Source organism: Lissotriton helveticus, chromosome 3_1 (assembly GCF_964261635.1).
Source record: "Lissotriton helveticus chromosome 3_1, aLisHel1.1, whole genome shotgun sequence".
NCBI lineage: Eukaryota > Metazoa > Chordata > Amphibia > Caudata > Salamandridae > Lissotriton > Lissotriton helveticus.
Window position 1 is genome coordinate 315,351,684 of NC_136061.1, and position 19,296 is coordinate 315,370,979.

The 19,296-nt window shown below is 44.2% G+C and overlaps 1 protein-coding gene across 1 annotated transcript in view; it reads left to right on the forward strand.

Annotated features, from left to right (window-relative positions):
* Positions 1-19,296, forward strand: part of TLCD3A (TLC domain containing 3A) — a 230,831-nt gene that overhangs the window by 115,149 nt on the left and 96,386 nt on the right. The window contains exon 3 of the mRNA XM_078679875.1: positions 964-1,180. Within this exon, the coding sequence (XP_078536001.1) occupies positions 964-1,180 (217 nt within the window). The remainder of the gene's footprint in view (positions 1-963; positions 1,181-19,296) is intronic.

The following is a 19,296-nucleotide window of genomic DNA, read 5'->3' on the forward strand; positions in this document are numbered from 1 at the left end:
AATGTTTCAGATGAATTTGTTAATAGATTGCTGTGCAAAGGCTTTTATTGAGTTTTTTTTATATCGTATGTTCTTAAAATATCGTAAGGTTGTTAGCTGACACAATAAATAAATTAATGGAAAAAATACAGCCCGCAGAAATAGGAGTTTTGAAGGCAAAACGTAGTGGATATCTACTTGACGTGTAAGGTAGGCAATAAAAACTAATCTCCTCCCTTCGGTTTAGTCTCTAGTTCTTGCTGTCTGCCTGTAGTAGGCGCCGAGACGCCTCTTCGCTGAGGCAGCTGTTGCGCTATACAAGTCGGACTAACATTACATAACATAACGTTAGAGGGAAATGACGCTAAGGATGCTAGGTCTAACTATGACAAACTACTATAAACAAACATTGGCAATGCTAATCGGTCTCATTTGTGTGTATAGCTAGGCAACACTGGTTGGCATGCTTGTCCTCTGTGATGTTACTCGATTCTAAAAAGTTTGAAGAAAACTGAAAGTAGAAATAATTTTCGCTGTTAATGTTAAAATGTGGGTGTTTCCGAGATTTATCTGGCTGGGAATTATTCTAAGGTCATGCATGAATCCTGGGAGACCCTGAATGGAGAGCTGTTGTTAGTTGTTTGTGATCTTAAGTTTAAAAGTGTTACTGCTGTTGCAGGAAATAAGACACCACCACTTCGAGAGAACTCTCGAGGGCTATTCATTCCCTCGCAAAGTTGCAAACATTTGGTTTTATTACACGAACACTTTTAACTGTATGTGAAGACATAACAATATGTAATTGAATTTGGAAGATGGATTTATGGCTTGCCGTGTGTACTGATAGCTCGTGTACGGACACAACACCTCAAAAGTCATAAAGTATACTATCTCAGGGCTTTCATCCTTGTGACTTGCCATGCCTCACTAAGCTGTAACCTGGGCACAATGGTAGAGTTGTAATTTGTGTTTGCTTTCTTGCAGACATTGGCTGGCCACGGCGTACGTCTGGTTTCTGATCCCTTACATGGTCTACGATATCTATGCCATGTATCTCTGCCACTGGTACAAATGCAAAGTGAAAGGGGACTTGGATGCGAAGAGGCACTTTGTACTCGCAATGAACAGTTTCCTGCAAAAAGACTTTCTCATGTGCGTGCATCACGTCGCAATTCTAACAATCCTGGTCCCTATTTCTCTGGTGAGTATTGTGTATTGGTTCTCGCTTGCATTCGATGAGCAGTGTGCTCTGCACCAGGTAGGCCTTCTGAAGCGGCCATACAAGTGAAAACAAGCATGTTGCAGGAAAGTTTCCCGTGTTCAGTTTTAATCTAGGGTCGGTCCCTGGTCTTTGCTCTGTCTCTGCTGAACGCTCTTGGCAATAGCAAACCAGCTGGTACTTTGGTGATTCTTAAGGGGGCATACTGCTGGGCTGATTTCCTTTTATTGCCCATTTGTGGTTCAGCATCCCACAGTGCCATAACGAAATGCTTCAAACCTGTAGCCTTTGAGGACGTGTTGTTTTAAGTTGTGTGTGGGCATTTTAATGCAGCACCTTCCAGAGAATTGCTCTCTGGAGACATCACCTTAGCAGTTACGTTCTGTGAATTCCTGTATAAGAATGTGCTTCCCTGAAAAAAACGGAGCACTTTGGAAATGTTAGTGCTCGCACTGTTCCTGAAAATGTATTCGCATTTTTCTCTTTACAGCAAATCATTCTTTTGCGCAGTGAACCCTATGCTACCCTATACACACATGTATTCTCCAGACCATTGCATATTGCGATTCCTTAAATGCAAGCGCAATGTAGGAAATCGCAAGAAATTGCGATTACCTAAATTGCTCGTTCCAAACACTTTCATGCATGCACTGTTTGCAATCGCAAAATCCTTTTATGCATGTGCCCATAACGGGCTTATTGTAATGTTGGTCGTAGTTTCCTTCGACTGACATCGTGGTGGAAACGGGACCGACAGACCTCCAGTCAGTGGTCCCGACAGCCTAATTACGATGTGACTGCACATAGTGTTCACGAATTCCCACTTGTCCCTATGGGAGCATATGTTACGGCCGAAAACCGACTGTAGAAAAAGCTCCCATGGGGAAATGGGAGGTAGTGTTAATCCCTGCACCCTTTGGCAGGCACCACAAGGGGCTTAACACAAGGTGAAGGGATTAACAGGGGGCACCATAGGTACCCACTCTGCCCCCAACCGGAGGCTTCAAGGAAAAGGGGGCCTGCTAGGGGCCCCAAACTCACTTTCCGACAGACTTTCCATGTCGGAAAGCCCGACATGGAAAGCCTGTCGTAAACCGAGCATTGTAATCCAGAAGGTGGAAACGCCTTCCTATGGGATTACGGGACTGTCGGCAGCCAGCCGGAATGACCGGCCGTTTTAAATTCGACTGGCTGTATTGCAATCAGCCGGTCGGAATTGAAACCGACGATCTCTGTCATAAAGCCTCTGACCGAAGGTCGGAGGCTTTACGACCAAGATCATGATAGGCCCCTAAGTGTTGAAATAAAGAAATATTGAAAATGAGTAGGAAAAACATCCATTTGTCACAAAGTTGTCATCTGTAACTTTTTGTCACAATGGCTGATTTACAAAAGCAACATAACACTACATCGGCTTGACCCTTCTGTTTGCTGGGATATATAGGGTTGTAGGTTCTCCAAGAACCCAAGGTGGGCAGAGGCAACAACTGAGCTGCACGTACAGTGTTTTTTGTTAGTGTTCCGTGTATAGGCAAATTCATATAGTGAAATATGTAGAGTAAAAAATGGGTATCAAGGAAACCTTTGTAATTCTGAAATGGGCACAAGATAGGGAGTTTAAGCGCAGTGGTTATTTGTACATCTCTGATATTTGTTTGTACCCACAATAGGATATTATTTAAAGGGTATTTTTCAAAATATCTTCTTTCTTACACACTGACTTACATTAGGAATGCACAAACGAAGCGAAATCCAATTGGTAATAATAAATGTTCTACTATTCTATGCTTCCACATTTCTTCCGACAAAAATGGTTATTCACTTGTGTAGATAGGCCTTGTGGCTGAGACAGGAAATGGCCCATAGCGCAACATGGACACAGCACATTTTTACACTGCAAACTGACCCTTTTCTTGGTTTCGCCTGCACAGCGCTGTGCCGGTGAAATCTCTTGTATTTAATATATCTTAAAATGAGGCTCTTATCAGTTTCCACAGCCGAATTACTGTGTTAATTCGCTTTTAAGTGGAACGTTTCTTTGTTAACTTTCACTGACTGAAGGCATTTAGTATTCTTCTACAAAAGCTGTTAACACTGTTTAGGCTCCATTCACTGTCAAGGAAAGATCTCTTCCCTTAGGTAAGGCAGACAGCTTCTTTTCCTTTTTTTTCTTTTTTGGTCCTCATCTCACCTTTTAAGCCTCTGCGGATCTTGTGAAGCCGTTTTCGCTAACTGAGGACCTCTCGGCTTACCGCACATGCTTGGGTCGCCTGACCCATCCCCTTTTGTACGGGACTTGGTTTAATCATTGGACCAGGTAGATCAATCTTAGACTCCGCCCCCAACTCATAAAAGGATGCCAGATGTTTAATGACTTATCCTCTATGCCGTCATATTCTAGCCGTGCCATAGCAAACGAGGCTTTGAGCCAGTCCTCTCTTTTTGGTGGGAGGGGATCTTTTCATTTCTTAAAGATCTCTCTCCGCACCTACAGAATCATATATAATAAGAGACCCTCTCTAGCTGTGAGGCTGTCTGACAGAAGAAACCATCATCTCCGAATAAGACTAAGGAGAGATTCACATCAACCCTGGTTTTAAAAATGTCCCCTAGTGAGTCGCCCACCTCTTTTCAAAAAGATTCCAATTCTAAGCACTCAAAAAAGACGTGGAGGTCATTAGCTAGAAGTGTGTGACATCTTGAACATTTGGGTGGAGGTACTGGAGTGAACTTTGCTATCTTTTCAGGGGTATAATAGAGTCTATTAATATTCTTTTTCAGGCAGGCAGGTTTTATATACTTATATAGTGTCTTTAATGATGGCTCAAAAAGGGACTCTACTGAGGATTCTAAGAGGGTTCGGTTCCATACCGCCTCTGGGGAAGGAATTACTGGATCTTCAGCTTCTAGTAGATGATAATACCATATCGAGATTTCCTTTTTAATTGGGAGAGCAGATTGACACAGCCTCTCAATCTCTCCATTTCCCCTTACTTCCTCCCTCTCCGCATCATACCAAGACACTAGCTGTAAGTATTTGAATCTAGATAGTCCTGTACCTATCTTAACTCTCAAATATTCCCAGGGATGTACTCCTTCAGAGTCTGCTGGCTCCATCCAGTAGTTAATGCCTGCCCTCTTTATAGGCAACGCCAGACTGTCTCTCAGGCACTCCGGGGTTCCGGGCGATTCTCAGACTGGTGCCAGGTCAGAGTAATAGCCTATCCCCCAACTAAGTCTCGCCCTGTGCCACAACTCCAGAGCTGCCCTCAAAACTTTCAGACGTACCCGCTTGGACCCAAACTTGTACAGAAAAGCTTCGCCTCCTCCTCCTCCTCCTCTTCCTCTTCCTTCATCTCTCACCATCTCTTCCAGCAGCCTCTTAAACTGAAATGCTACTGCATACAGGCCGATGTCAGGAAGGGCCATTCCTCCTTTGATTAGTCTACGTCTGAGTTTTTTCCAGGTTAGTTGGACCCCATTGTCCTCCCACACAAAGCTCCCAATCTTGCTCTGAACCTTACTGATGCTCTTTTTCGAGAAGGTTAGAGGTATGGTGGAAAATAGATAGGAAAGCTTAGGAAGAATGCCCATCTTTACCAAATTGATTTTCCCGTAAATGGTTAAGGGGAGATTTCTCCATCTACTGAAAAGATGGTCTATATCTTTGGTCACTCTGTTTAGATTAATCTGAGGAATTTTTTCCAGATCTTTCACAATATAAATCCCCAGATATCTAAACTCTGTGCTCACTGGTCCCCTCCACTGCTCTAAATTCCAACACATAACCTCTGTTTTTGATCTATTAACCGCTTAGCCTGACATGGACCCAAATTCGACCAATAACTCCTCAACCCGAGGAATCGGCACCTCTGGGTCACTTGTATATAATATCAGGTCATCTGCATAGAGGGCTAATTTAGAGCTATAATGTTCAGACCTATAAGGGCAGATTGATTCATTTAACCTTTTAGCTTGCGCCAAGGGTTCTATGTAGATATTGAATAATAGAGGGGAGATGGGGCACCCCTGCCTAGTTCCTCACTGGATATTAATACTTCTTGTTAACAGACCATTTAAAAGAATCCGCGCAGAGGCTCCCTGATAGCAATTTCGTAAGGTTTGGATGAAAATGGGACCGAACCCCATTACCTCCAAAACCTCCCAAAAGTACACCCAGCAGACTCTATCGAACGCCTTGGCCGCGTCTAATGCGACTACGGCCAAGGGTTCAGATCTCTGAATGGCTAGAGCTATATTGCCTATTAATAGATGTGTCTGCTCCTGGATGTGCCTTCCAGCCACGAACCCCTTCTGGTCTGTATGCATCAGCTTGGGAACCAGTTTTGCCAATCTCCCCGCCAAAATGCCCATAATGCCCTTGTATTTAATATATCTTAAAATGAGGCTCTTATCAGTTCCCACAGCCGAATTACTGTGTTCATTTGCTTGTAAGTGGAGCATTTGTAACATTTCCTGTTCATGCCTCAATACCTGTATTGGCACTTTGTAGGCTTTATCAGATTGATTTTATTCAACGTAATCTATTTGGTCATTATGATCAAATTCTAAATGTTGTAATAAACATTGTACGTTAAAAATAAATTTAATATACAAGAGCTATGCTATATTTTACTAAGAAACAGGGAGCCACAGTTACCTTGCAGAAAACAGGATCATGATTTGAATGGTGCAGCAGGTGCAGTAGCACTAAGCCAAAAATTGTCAGAACTCCTCTAAACACATAATATTGCTATACTTGACTACTAAGCAGGCAGTCACAATTGCAGTTACCTTGCAGTTTAAAAGGTACTTGATTTGAGTGGAGCAGTAGGCACAGTGCACCGAGGCGAAAAGCTCCACGGACCCCACTAAACCCAGATTATTGCTAAAATATAAAAGAAAACAGGCAGTCGCAAGCTAAATTACCTTGCAGACAACAGGGTCATGATTTCAATGGTGCAAGAGGTGCAGTTACACCAAAGCTCTAGGCATCCCACTATACTCCTGAAATTGCTATATTTTATTACTAAACAGGCAGTCACAAATGCAGTTACTTTGCAGACAACATGTTCATGATTTTAATGGTGCAGCAAGTACAATGGTCCTGGGGCCAAAAGCTCTAGGGGACCCCTCTGAATCCAGATTATTGGACAATTTTACTACTAAACAAGACAGTCATTAGTGCATTCATCTAGCTAGTAATAGGGTCATGATTTGAATGATGCAGCGGTTGCAGTGGCATCAGGGCCAAAAGCTCTAGGGACCCAATAAATTCCAAATATTGCTATATTTTACTAATAAATATGCTGTCCCAGGTACAGTTACCTTGCAGGCGCTACGGTGATGAATTCAATAGTGCAGCAGGTGCAGTGACTAGGGCCCAAAGCTCTAGAAACTCCTCTGAACGCCAAATATTCCTATATTTCATTACTAAACAGGCATTCACAAATGCAGTCATCTTGCAGGCACTAGGGGCATGATTTGAATGGTGCAGCAGGTACAATGGCACTCGGCCCAAAAGTTGTCAGAACTCATCTAAACACATAATATTGCTATTACATCAATTAATTCTATTATTTCCCTCTCATTACATTTTTCAAAATACATACCTGCACTATACCACTAGGAACAGCACAATATATTGCCTTTTTGTACATAAACAAGTCATAACACTTTAAGAGACTTTCTGTACCTTAATTTGTACAACTACTCACCAAGCTACAACTTGCAACAAAAAACAGTTTATTATTAATTTGATAGGCGAAACCTAATGCATTTACCAATGTTTGTTCTATTGTGGGCAGCTGTGGATTTTGGGCCCTAGGGAACCTGTGCAAATGTGCACATTTTTTTAAACCACACAACAGGGTGTGTCCAGGGGTGTGTGACCTGCGTGGCTCTCACTAGAAAATGTTACCCAGAAGCCTTGCAAATGTCAAACTTTGGTCAAAGAGCACCCATTTTTCTCACAGTTCTGTGACAGAAAGTTCTGGAATCAGTGGGAAGACGCACATTTTCTACCACCCGGAGTTACCACATGTCCCACCATAAGAATAGAACCCCACTTACACTTGGTTCCCTTCCAGTTTCATAGAGTTAGACATAAATTGAGGGAGCTGCTCGGCTCAGAAATGCTGGAGCCTCCAGGGTTAAAAACCCTGTAAGACCCCACAATACAATAGACGACACCATTACACTAAAGCCAGAAGAGAATGACAAACTGATTTGGGAGTCGCGCTAGATGATAAGATGTGGAGCTACTGTTGTGAGGTTACTAAACGTGTCATTAAATGGTAGACATCGGCTCCCTTCTCCCTAGTAGAGTTGCACATGGTTCGTGACGGTAGATACGCTATATCTAAATGCACAGGGAAAGGCATGGAATGTATTTTAATAAATGTCTATGGCCCCAACTACGATTGCCCCCAATGTTATCAAGTCTTACTGGCTCGGGGGCGCCATTTACATTATCTGCCCCAGATATTGGGGGGTGACTTTAACTGCGTGTCAAATCCTGATATAGATCATTCAGGGGGCCCACTGCAACGCCAATCACAGGCAGCCAAAATGATTACAGGTATGTTAACTGAGCTGGAGCTGTTAGATGTCTGGCGCTCTCGTTCATACTTCACACCCTGTCATCCCCTACTAAATGACCTCCACTGTTTACTTGGAGATTCCCCCCATATGCACTACTAGATGACCTTTTTAAAGCAGATCTACTGGAGGCCATAGACACCTTCTTTACCACCAATATTGGGTCAGCCCCTCAATTCGCTACTATTTGGGAGACCTTCAAGGTCTATATCTGTGGCATAGCCATCTCCAAACACTCTGGGGTACTGAAATCTATCCGGGGACGACTGCAGCGCTGGTCACGGACAATGCGCAATCTCTAGAGACACTTAACAGTACTCTTGAAGAATACAACATAGAAGCAGACAGAGAGGTAAAGTTAATGGGCAAATATGCGATAGCCATAAGGGGAGAGGGTGCGCCCTGGCGCTTCGATGGCAGCCCTCATGAGAGGGCGACGGACGACTAGTGAATCCATTGAGCTTACTTTAGACACTGGTAAAAAGTCCAGACATCCTGACATTATTGCCGAACGCTTTAGGTGGTACTATGCCAACCTAAGCCGCTCTTGATCCCACAACTTAGATGCCAACATGTTATCCTACCGAGAATACATAAAGCTGCCCTGGTTGTCTAATGATCATAGAGCGTACCTAATGAGACCGCTAGAGGCGTGGGAGATCCACGAGGCGCTAGGTTCAATGCGCTCCAATAGCGCCCCGGGCCAAGACGGGCTCACTGTACGGTTCTAAAGGAGTTTAAGGAAAAGCCTACCCCTCATTTAATGTCACTATTCGAGGAGATGGGTGAAAGTGGCTATATCCCCCCCACCGCCCCATGTTGCGCGAGGCCCTCTTGGTGTCCATTCTGAAACCCGGGAAACCCCCTCATGACTATGCCTCTTATCGGCCCTTGTCTCTTTTAAATGTAGACACAAACATTTTCACTAAAATATTTAGAAATCATCTAGCTCCACTCCTACCAACCCTAGTAGGCCCGGAGCAGGCGGGATTCGTCCCAGGATGCACATTAACACACAATCTCCCTTGGGGCCATCCAACATACCAAACCAGACACCAAAGTAGCCGCAGTCTTCCTAGACGCCGAAAAAGGTTTTGATTCCGTGGAGTGGAATTTCATGTTGCTGGTGCTCGAAGGTTAGGGGCTAGCTAACATATTCTTACAATTAGTGAAAATCCTATATTCCGCCCTGACGGACCGGGTCCATGTGGGCAATATAGTCACTGTTCCTCTGGAGATTTCTAGAGGTACTCGCCAGGGGTGCCCACTATCCCCTCTCCTCTATGCCCTAGTGGCAGAGCCACTGGCCTGTGCTCTTAGAGAATACCATGGACATAGAGGTATTCGCTTCCTTGCATACAATCTCATTGTTTCCTCTATATATTCGGGATCCTACCACCAATCTTTGCCCAGTACTTCGCGAGGTAGTAAAATTTGGGGAATTTTAAGGCCTAAAGTTTAACTGAACAAAATCCATCATCTTCCCCCTAACTCCTGCAATGCTCCCAGTGGAGGTGGATTTCCCATTGACTTGGTCCACGGAAGCAGTGCGCTATCTGGGGATCCAAGTACACATAAACGCGGAAGTAATAATTTAGGAGAACTATGGCAGAGCCATTGCCAAACTGGAAGATGATGTGAATAGGTGGATCCGCCTACCCCTTTCGCTCTTGGGTAGGATCTCAATAATGAAGATGGTGGTGCTGCCCAGTTTTCTTTTCCTTTTTATTAATATTCCGATTGTCCTGCCTGCACACTTCTTCAAACGCCTCAAAACGCTGCAGATTAAACTGGCTTGGAAGGTTAAACAGCCGCGAGCCAAATGGGAGGTACTCACTCTCCTTTATTCGATGGGTGGGTTGGGGGCCCCAGACTTAGACCTATATTACCGAGCTGCACAATGCTTTCATGCATATTATTGGCTACACCAGCAGGTCCCCCACCTCCATATAGAAAAGGTAGCATTGGCTCCCGCCCACCTATTGTCTTCTCTGTTCCACCCAACGAGACGCTACACAGGGACACTGGACTCAATTAATGCTACTACACATACCTGGCAGAACCTTATGAACTGCCAAGTAGTTTTATCCATTATTCCCCCATACACCTATAGCATGGTGTGCATGGCTCCATGTCCTTACTACACCTGAAATAGTCAGAGCTATGCAAACCTTAGGCATAGACACAATTGGAAAACTCTTTACAGATGGGACGAGGTGCGACTGGGAGGCGCTGACAGCGAACAATCCCGAAATCCCCCCTTAATACTATTCTACTGCTTTAGGGCCTGGAGCGCGTTGCGCGAACTGCTGGGGAAAGAATTGTTGGAACCGCCAGAGGTAGTAACCCTCACCACAATGTAACGCGCTGCATCTCCAAGTAAAATGGTATCATTCGTTTACACCAAAACACAAGAACTGCGCTGTAACCAATATGTAAAAGCCAGATTGGAATGGTAACTGGACTTGGAGCTCACACTAAACGACGACACATGGAAATATTTTTGTGAAGCGACGAAACGTATTTTACTCAATGGCAGACATCGCCTCATACAATTTAAGTTCCTTAACAGAATTTACCACACCCCGGTCCGGTTACACAGATTTGGACTGTGGGAAACTGATTGGTGTGAGAGATGCGGGGAGAGGGGGGCAGGCTTACTGCACTTGGCATGGTTATGCCCTTCCATTTGGTATCAAAGAGGAGGAGTCTTGGGCTATTACTACTCTGAGAGAGTAGAAGGTCCAGTCACGACGTGCCCAAATGATACGTCTTTACAAAAAATTGCCGTGCTGTTCCTAAAAAAGAAGAGGAAATGGTACAGTCCGTGATGCATATGATTAAGGCAGGGAGACCGGGAGGTGACCCTGGGAATCCATTTTGTTGGATTTAATGCCCTCACACACCCTTTCAGGTGTCATGCTTCATCATTTGGGCCTGCTCCTCGTTGGGTCGGCGGTGCAATATCCAACGGGCGACACCTCATAGAGGGGCTCTTTGGCGGAGATCTTTTTCCAACAGCCGTATGGATGAAGTGCGGGTATGGGGCCAGAAATAAAGGGTAGACGTGGTGTAGTGCGTTAAAATAAAGCTAGTGCTACCGGGAATGCTTTATTCAGGAGGGCCACTGCTTTAGTTAAAAACGATTTTCTAGAGGAGAGTGATGGAAAGTAATGTTTCCAGCTGTCATCTAGAATTTATTGTAGTCCGGTCAACATGTTTCTCGCTACTGTAAAGTTGACTAGCGATTCTTCAGGACCAAAGAGATTAATTAGCAAGTATCTAATGGTGAAAAAAAACTGTCTACGCTAATACCCTAGAGTGTGGTGTATGTCTGCTCATATGGCTACCACACTAGTGGGTGAAGGGAGAGACAATACTATATTACCCTTCTTCTAGTTGTGACTGTCAATACCTGTTAAAGAAAGAGGGAAAGCATATCACAAACAGATTGACAACAGATGCATCAGTGACTGTAATCCTTGTGCGGTTCGCATGCCAGTGGGAATCAGGCGTGTCACAACACCATTGCACAAGTGTACCATGCACTCTCAAATGTGTAAATTCAGTGAGAGTGGCATTTGAATAAATAAAAATAAAAGAAATCGAACTACCAAATTGGTATGGATAACTCGCAGTTATTCAAAACTCACCTAAAGTTAAAAACAGTCAAACAACGACAGTGTCCAGCGGGTAAAGCTTCAGGTAGATCTTCCACCGCAAGGCTATGTATAGGGAAAGATCTTAGTGCCTTGCGAACTATATATACAGTGACTGGGTGTTACTCACAAACTCATATCAAAGGTGTAACTTCCAACAGTATTATGCTTAAAACCACTAATGAAATATTGTATCTTGAACCCGCATCGTAAGGTGTTGGTAGGTGTTAGAGGAGATTATAGTCCAGACCTCACATTTAGTTAGCGCTAGTCTCAGCTGCCCAAAAATGTAAGACTAGTGGTAGTATGGAGCTGTAAAGTGTGCATCGCTTAGCATCAGTGGTTATCAGAGAACTGCAATGTCTAAGCATGCCAACCGCCCAACCCTAAGGTGCAGAGTATGAGTAGATGCGTGGTGGCATCGGGGGGCCGTATCTGACAAGGTGTGCTGGATTAGCGTGGGGTGATTGCCGCGCTAATATGCCATCCAGAAAATGCGGACTGAACTTGACGGGAAAAAGAGCACGTTCATGTATATTACCGTTAATGTATTTGGGGCGGTGAGCGGAGAACGTCCCTAAATGGAGGGTGCATAGGTAGTAAAGGAGCCGCTAGACCGCAACATATGTAAGGTCAATTCAGACTCTCTTCGTGGGAGGAATAGCAGCTGCCATGAAGATTGTTGCGGAAGTGTCGATATACGACATGGAGACCGTTAGAGCCGTAAACAATTTAAAGGCTCATGTTACGCGCGGTTAGGAGACCGTCTCTCTGGTTGTGGCACGCTGCTACTACACAGTGCGGGACCTGGGTTACTACTCGTATGTGCTATCGTTAAAGTATTTAGAGGGAAACTCTCTGGTTAAGTGCCGTTGAAACCTTTACACTACGGGACATGAATCTCTCTAAGTCTGAGGGGTCAACCAGTGCAGTTGTCTCTCCAGCTCGAGTAGGTTCACTTACTTGGTAATCCCTGAGCTTCGCTGTACGCACCTACCCTTCGCCGCTGGAACCGGGTGGAGGAAGTGGGAAGGGTCAGTTCCGGTTATAAAGAGTATGTACCATGGACCTGATTGGTTCACTAAGATGGGGGCCATTTTGTAGTGTCGCGTGAGGTACACAACAAGTTAAGATCGAGCCTAGGGTCGCCTATCCTTTTCATAAATGGATAATGAAAGGGTGGCTCAAATCTAAATATATTGCATTTAAAGAAATGGAGCTCGTAATGAATGTATTTACATCCAAAATATTTATACAAAATGTTTATTTTGTAAAAAGGAAGTACTTCTGGTGGTCAATGCTGGGCGCCAGGATGTACATATAAGGGAGTGGAGAATATAGTAAGTGTAAGTGCACCCAAATAATTGCTGGCACACAGAAATTACATATTATATATTGGCCAGTGGTAGACGCCAAGGTCGACATTGCGTCGGCCATCTTGGAGTGGTGGGTTCATTAAGTTGCTCAGGAATGATGTAAGCAAGGTCATAAGCTCCTCATGGGGGCCTCATAAGAAGTGTTATATCTTGTTTATGTAAAGGAAGTTACTATAGAAATATAAGTTAGTAGAGATACAGTAAATTAATTAGAGACTGGTCCAGGGGATATCTTCATTTAGACCATTACTGTCAGAAGATAATCTATGAATCCAACGTTGTTCTTTGTAGAATAGTCCTTCTTTGGATATCTTCTGGCTTGCCTCTAGGATCAGCCATTGAAGGGAGTCGGGGGTGTGATTCATTTCTAGGAAGTGCTTACACATTTTGGTGCTACTTTTCTTGCACCTGAAGTTGCTACGGTGTTCAGATATTCTAGTTTTCATATTACGAGTCGTCATGCCAATGTAATAAAGGTTACAAGGGCATATGATCAAGTAAATACAGTTTGTGCTGTTGCAGTTAGTGTGGCCTCTCATTTCCCACTGGAAAGAACCAGTCAGGGTAATACTTTTGTATTTCTTAGTGAATGGGCATGCCGCACAGCCACCACATGGATAATGTCCTGTGACTGGTGGCAGATTCCATAGTGTTACTTGGCGATTGGATTCGTTTGTGTTCTTGGGTCTGGTATGAATCAGGATGTTTTTTATATTTTTTGACCTCTTAAAGGCAAACCTTGGTTGGTCTATATTCAGAGATCCAGTATTGAGTATAGACCAATGGCTTTTCACAATTCTTCTCAGATGGTTAGATGCTGGTGTGAAGGTTGTCACACAGGTCATGGGTTGGACAGCTAGGGGGTTCTTTTCTTTTGGTTCTAATAGGCCCTCCCTGTTATTGTTCTGTGCTCTTTTCCTGCATTTTTTGATTTCTCTGTTAGGGTACCCTCTCTCTCTTAAATTCCTAGACAGGATAGCAGATTCAGTCTTGTAATTGGCCAGTGTACTACAATTACGTCGTATCCTGAGGAATTGTCCAAACGGAAGGTTGGATCGCAGGGCTTTCGGCTGGTGGCTGGCATAATGAAGCAGACTATTCCGGTCCGTGCTCTTCTTAAATAAAGTGATACCGAGTGATCCCCCTTCTATACTTATTTTCAGATCAAGGAATGCTATGTGACTTTTGGAGGCCGTGATTGTGAAATTTAGGTATGGATTGATGTTGTTAATCCACCCGAAAAATTCTGTGTAAGAGTCTTCGTTTCCTGACCAAAAGATCAGGATATCGTCTATGTAACGTTTCCATAGCTTTATGTTCCTGTGGTAAGGATTTGTCAAGGATGATATGTGGCTCTCTTCAAAACTAGCCATGTAAAGGCATGCTACACTAGGAGCTACTGTACTCCCCATGCAAGTTCCCTGTATCTGATGGTAATAGGTGCCTTTAAATTCAAAATAGTTCTCGGTAAGGACTTTTTCCGCGCATTCCATCACAAAGGTAATGGGCGTTGCAGATGTCCATTCAGTGTTTTCAAGTGCCGTCTCCATAACACCTAGGGAGGCCCTCTGAGGGATGTTAGTGTAGAGGGCCTCAACGTCTAGGGTTATCAGGAAATGGATGGATTGGGCCTCATCATAGTCCTGCAATAGGCGTAGCAGATCTGTTGTATCCTGGATGTAGGAAGGGATTTGCTTTACCAGGGGCTGCAGAAAATGGTCACAAAACTGCGATAGAGGTTCTAGAACAGAGTCAATGCCTGAAACGATGGGTCGACCAGGGACCGGTGTGACCCCTTTGTGTATTTTGGGCAACGTATAAAAATACGGAACCCTAGGGTTCTTTTTCACTAGAAAATCCACCTCCTTTTTACTCAACCAGCCGTGACATTCTGCTGATTCTACCATGCTCACGATGGACATTGTGAGACGTTCTGTGGGATTCTGTGTGATAGCCTTATAGTATCTTGGATCGTCAAGTTGTCTTTGACACTCTATCTCGTAGTCCACGGTATCCATTATTACTGTCGCGCCCCCTTTGTCAGCTTGTTTGATAGTTAAGGAGGGGTTGCTTGCTAGTGTGTCCAGGATGTTTCTTTCTTCCATGGACATGTTGTTATGTGTGGAAAAATTAGATAAGTTGTTGACATCTCTTAGAACCGCCTGCTCAAAAGTAAGCACCTCATTAGGTACCATACCGCTATGGGGGGTAAAGGTAGAAGGGTTGTGTAACCCAGAATCATCAATGGGTTCTTGTGGTTTACCATCAAAGAAGGCATGCAATCTTATTTTCCTGAAGAATTTTTGCAATTCAACAGTTTGAAGAAAGTTGTCGGTTCTGGGAGTTGGCACAAATGCCCTTCCATTGCCAACTTCTGGACGCAGATATTTTCTAAACTAAGTGAGATTGTGGGAGAAACATTACGTCCGGACCCACGCCTAGCCATATTAGGTTACTCCAAAAGACTCAGTAAAGATATCAGGCGTCTGATTAATATGGGCCACTTGATAGCCGAGCAAGTGGTGGCAATGCATTGGGCGCGTGGACCTCCTCCCTCCCGAACGCAATGGTCTAGGGATCTGCTGTTCTGCAACACGCAAACAGATTTGTATAACGTACTACTTCCCCCTAGAAGTCGCCCTAAAAACTTCTGGAGTCTATATAACACCTACGTGGAAGGCCAAAAATGAATCAATTGCATACTGTTTCTCCTGAATTCACACAATCGTATAAAGACCAATGTATCATTCCCTTCCATAGGCTTATGTTCTCCATAAGACTGTGCTACGCAAACAAATGATGGACGGAATGCAGAATAAATCATACATTCACCCCCAGTCACAAAATCTGGGTTAAATCCATTGTTTTTTTGCTTACCATGCCACCCCAGTTTAGACCTAGCCATATGCAAATCAGTCTTGAACCTGTGCCACATTGGAACATTACAGACTGAACTGCCAAGCCAGCTCCTCCCTGGACCGGAAACTGGGAAACTGGGACCAGTTTCTGGGTATTGCCTGTCATCAGCCAGGCTAGCTTGAATCCAGTGGCACAGTGAGCAAGGGAGCCATGTCTGGGCATACCCATCCCACTGAGAGTGAAAAGTGCTTCGCAAACAAATGATGGACGGAATGCTGAATAAATCATACATTCACCTCAGTCAAGAGATCTGGATTAAATCCATCATTCTTTTGCTCATCATGCCACCCCAGTTTAGACCCAGCCATATGCAAATCAGTCTTGCCCATGTGCCTCATAGGAACAGTCCAGACTGAGTTGCCAAGCCAGCCCCTCCCTGGACTGGAAACAAGCATCCTGGGACCGGTTTCAAGACTGATTTGCATATGGCTGGGTCCAAACTAGAATGGCATGGTGAGCAAAAAACCGATGGATTTAGATCCAGATCTCTGTAATGGGGTGAATGTATGACATTGTTCTGCATTCTGTCCATCAATTGTTGTTTTTGCTCCATAAGACTGTCTCAGTAACTTTATGATCTGTCCTTCCACGTATATTGTCACTGCCTTTTTGTTTGGTTAATTGAATTTGAGTTAGTATTCCTTTATATTAAATTATTTGGTTTGTAACCTAGTTTTATTATGTCTTATTATTGATTGATTGATTGTAGTTTGTTTTCTTTGTCACTGGCTTTCTCTTTGGTTTGATGATTATAAAACTTAATAAAGACAACAATAAAAAAAATGGTAGACATCGGCTAATTTATTTTAAATTACTCCAAAGAGTCTACTATACTCCTGAGAGGCTATTCAGATATGGATTACGGGACTCTCCTGCTTGCGAGAGATGTGGGATGGACCCTGCTGGGTTTATTCATCTTACCTGGGCGTGCCCAGGTATTGCTAGTTATTGCGAACAAATCTTCAAATTACTGAGTGAAATCTGTGGCCTCGAACTCTCACTGAACCCGTTGATGGCTCTATTGGGGTGCACATTGAAGTTGCCCAGGGATGTTTGTAGATTAATTGACATGGGACTATTGCTCATCAAACATAGAATAGCTATTAGGTGGGCCCGAAGCCTACAACGTCTGATTGTTCCAGAGGCATGATATATTGCAATACCCAATCTGAACTGTATAGCGAGCTGCTTCCACCGCTGAATCACCATAAGAACGTCTGGGGCTTGTTCAAGCAGTACTTAGTGGGAAATGAAAAGGGGGAAGCGGAGGAGACAGGGGTCCAAGAAAAGGAGTCACTGACTTGAACTTACCTGCCTAAATGATGTGGTTACGTCAGATAAGATTTGCACAGCTGGAAATGTGATTACAATCCCTCGGTCATAGATGGAAAATACTGTTAAATTGAAAAGGGCACTGCATCGTATGCAAAATGATTGTATTTCTGTAAATAATGCCTTTTTATTACTGGCTCAAGCAAGGAGACACACTGTAGCTTGCTTGTGTTTTTTTCCTGCACTGTATGTACTGTGATGTTTTGTTTAATAAAAACTAATAAATAAAAAATAATAGAACCCCACTTGTGTTGGTGAGCCATACGGCCACGATAAAAAAAAGCCCTAAAGCACTATAGTGATAGATAAGCAATAGGGGTAGCTACGGTATTTGAGGCTGTGCTGTGGCGCTACCCATGCAAACCTACAAAACAAAGTCCCTTTTGAAAACTCGACAACCAGGGGATTATAAAGAGGTGTGCCTTGTATGGATCCCAAGAGGTTTACTTACCCACCATGCTCGACACGCCTCAAACTTTGCCTAAAATCACAAATTTTTCTTACATTTCTGTGATGGAAACTGCCAGAATTCGTAGTAATCCACAAAATTCCTACCACCCAGCGTTACCCCACTTGTGCAGAGAAAAACACTTCACCACTTGTGTGGCTGGGCCTAGTGCTTGTGACACAAACAGGTCAACCCATGGTCAATGTGAGTTCCCTTAAGGGCTCCCATTAACCTTGGTTTGCCCCAGTTCACCCTCGAAGGGAGCACAAAGACTGTGTCATTTTGAGGGTGGAGGCAAGGCCATGCCATGGTGGGAAGCCCCGGGGGGGGACAGATTGGCGACATCCATCCCCACCTGCCATTTGGAGAGGGGCAGAGAGAGACTGTCTGCCCTCTTGTTGAGGTTGGGGGCATGGTCATGCCCACAGTGAGCAGCCCCCCCTCTATGGTAGTCAAAAAAGGATATTCCCTGGTGTCTAGATGGCTTTCTGCTCCCCCAACACAGGGGAACAGTTTGGGGGCAATCACACCCATCTGCCTAGGGTGAGGGGAGCCAGAAAGACTGTTGCCTTATTTTTTTAGTTATGGTGGCATGGCCATGCCCAAAGTGGTCAGCTCCCAACCCTATATTTATTTTTTAACTAACCCTGGTGTCTAGTCGGCTTTCCCCCCCCAGAGGCGCAGATTGGAGTCATCACCCCATCTGCCCTCCGGGGGGGTGGGGCAGAAAGACATGACATGCCTTCTTTTTTATAGAGGTGGGGGCATGGCGATGGCCATAGTAGGCAGTTCAAAGCCCTATATTTATTTTTTTAATTAACCTTGATGTCTAATGGGCTTTCTAACTCTCCGGGGGGCAGATTGGGGGTAACAACCCTCATCTGTCTCCCAATGGGAGCAGAAAGACTGACATTTTAAATTCTCTCCAGGGGCAGCACAAGCTCTTACCTAATAGGCCGCAACTCCACCCTTGGTGCCTAGTGGGTGGATCCCTGCTTGCAGATCACTGTCTTGTGGCGATCTCCAAGCAGGGATCCACTGGGCAGAGGTACCATTAAAAGGGGGCAATTCTCGTTTCAAATGATACCTTCCTCAAGAGAATCAGTGCTCAGGGGCTGAGATATGCCCCTGAACACTGATTCAGTGAAAGTTATCATCGGCTTGTTTTACTTTCACTTTTACTGCAATGACAACAGCGTGCCCTGCGCTCCGATCATCCTACAGAAATAAAATAAAAATAAAAAAAACACTTTGGCTGCATAGGAAGCTTTTACCAAGCAGCCCTGGCTAAAACTAAAATGATGTACTCCTTCTGGTGCAGAGCACCAGAGGAGCCTTTATATACTTCACTAGTGTCGACCAGTGGTTGACAGATGCATTGTTGAAGTAGTCTGTGTGGCCATTGGCCGACACCCACACTCAAAGGGTTAGTGCTGCTTAGCCATGTTGTACAAATGCGTGGCTGCTGTTCAACATGTCTGTAAGTAACAAAAATAAAGCTCTATGACGTGGCCAGCATATCACTTTCATTTTCTTACTTTCAACCATGTTGCACAGCAACCACACTGCTGTGCAACACGGCTAAAAATAATTGACAAAACCAAAAAGCTCTCCAAATGTTGGCAGATGATGAAAGACCAGAAAACCTGGTTCAAATGCGAATAAGTGAAAAAATGGACAAGCAACCCGGTTCAAATTCAATCTAGTGAAAACGTGGCATTGGGATTCTAGCATAGCTCAGGAAATATTTGTGGGATATGTATA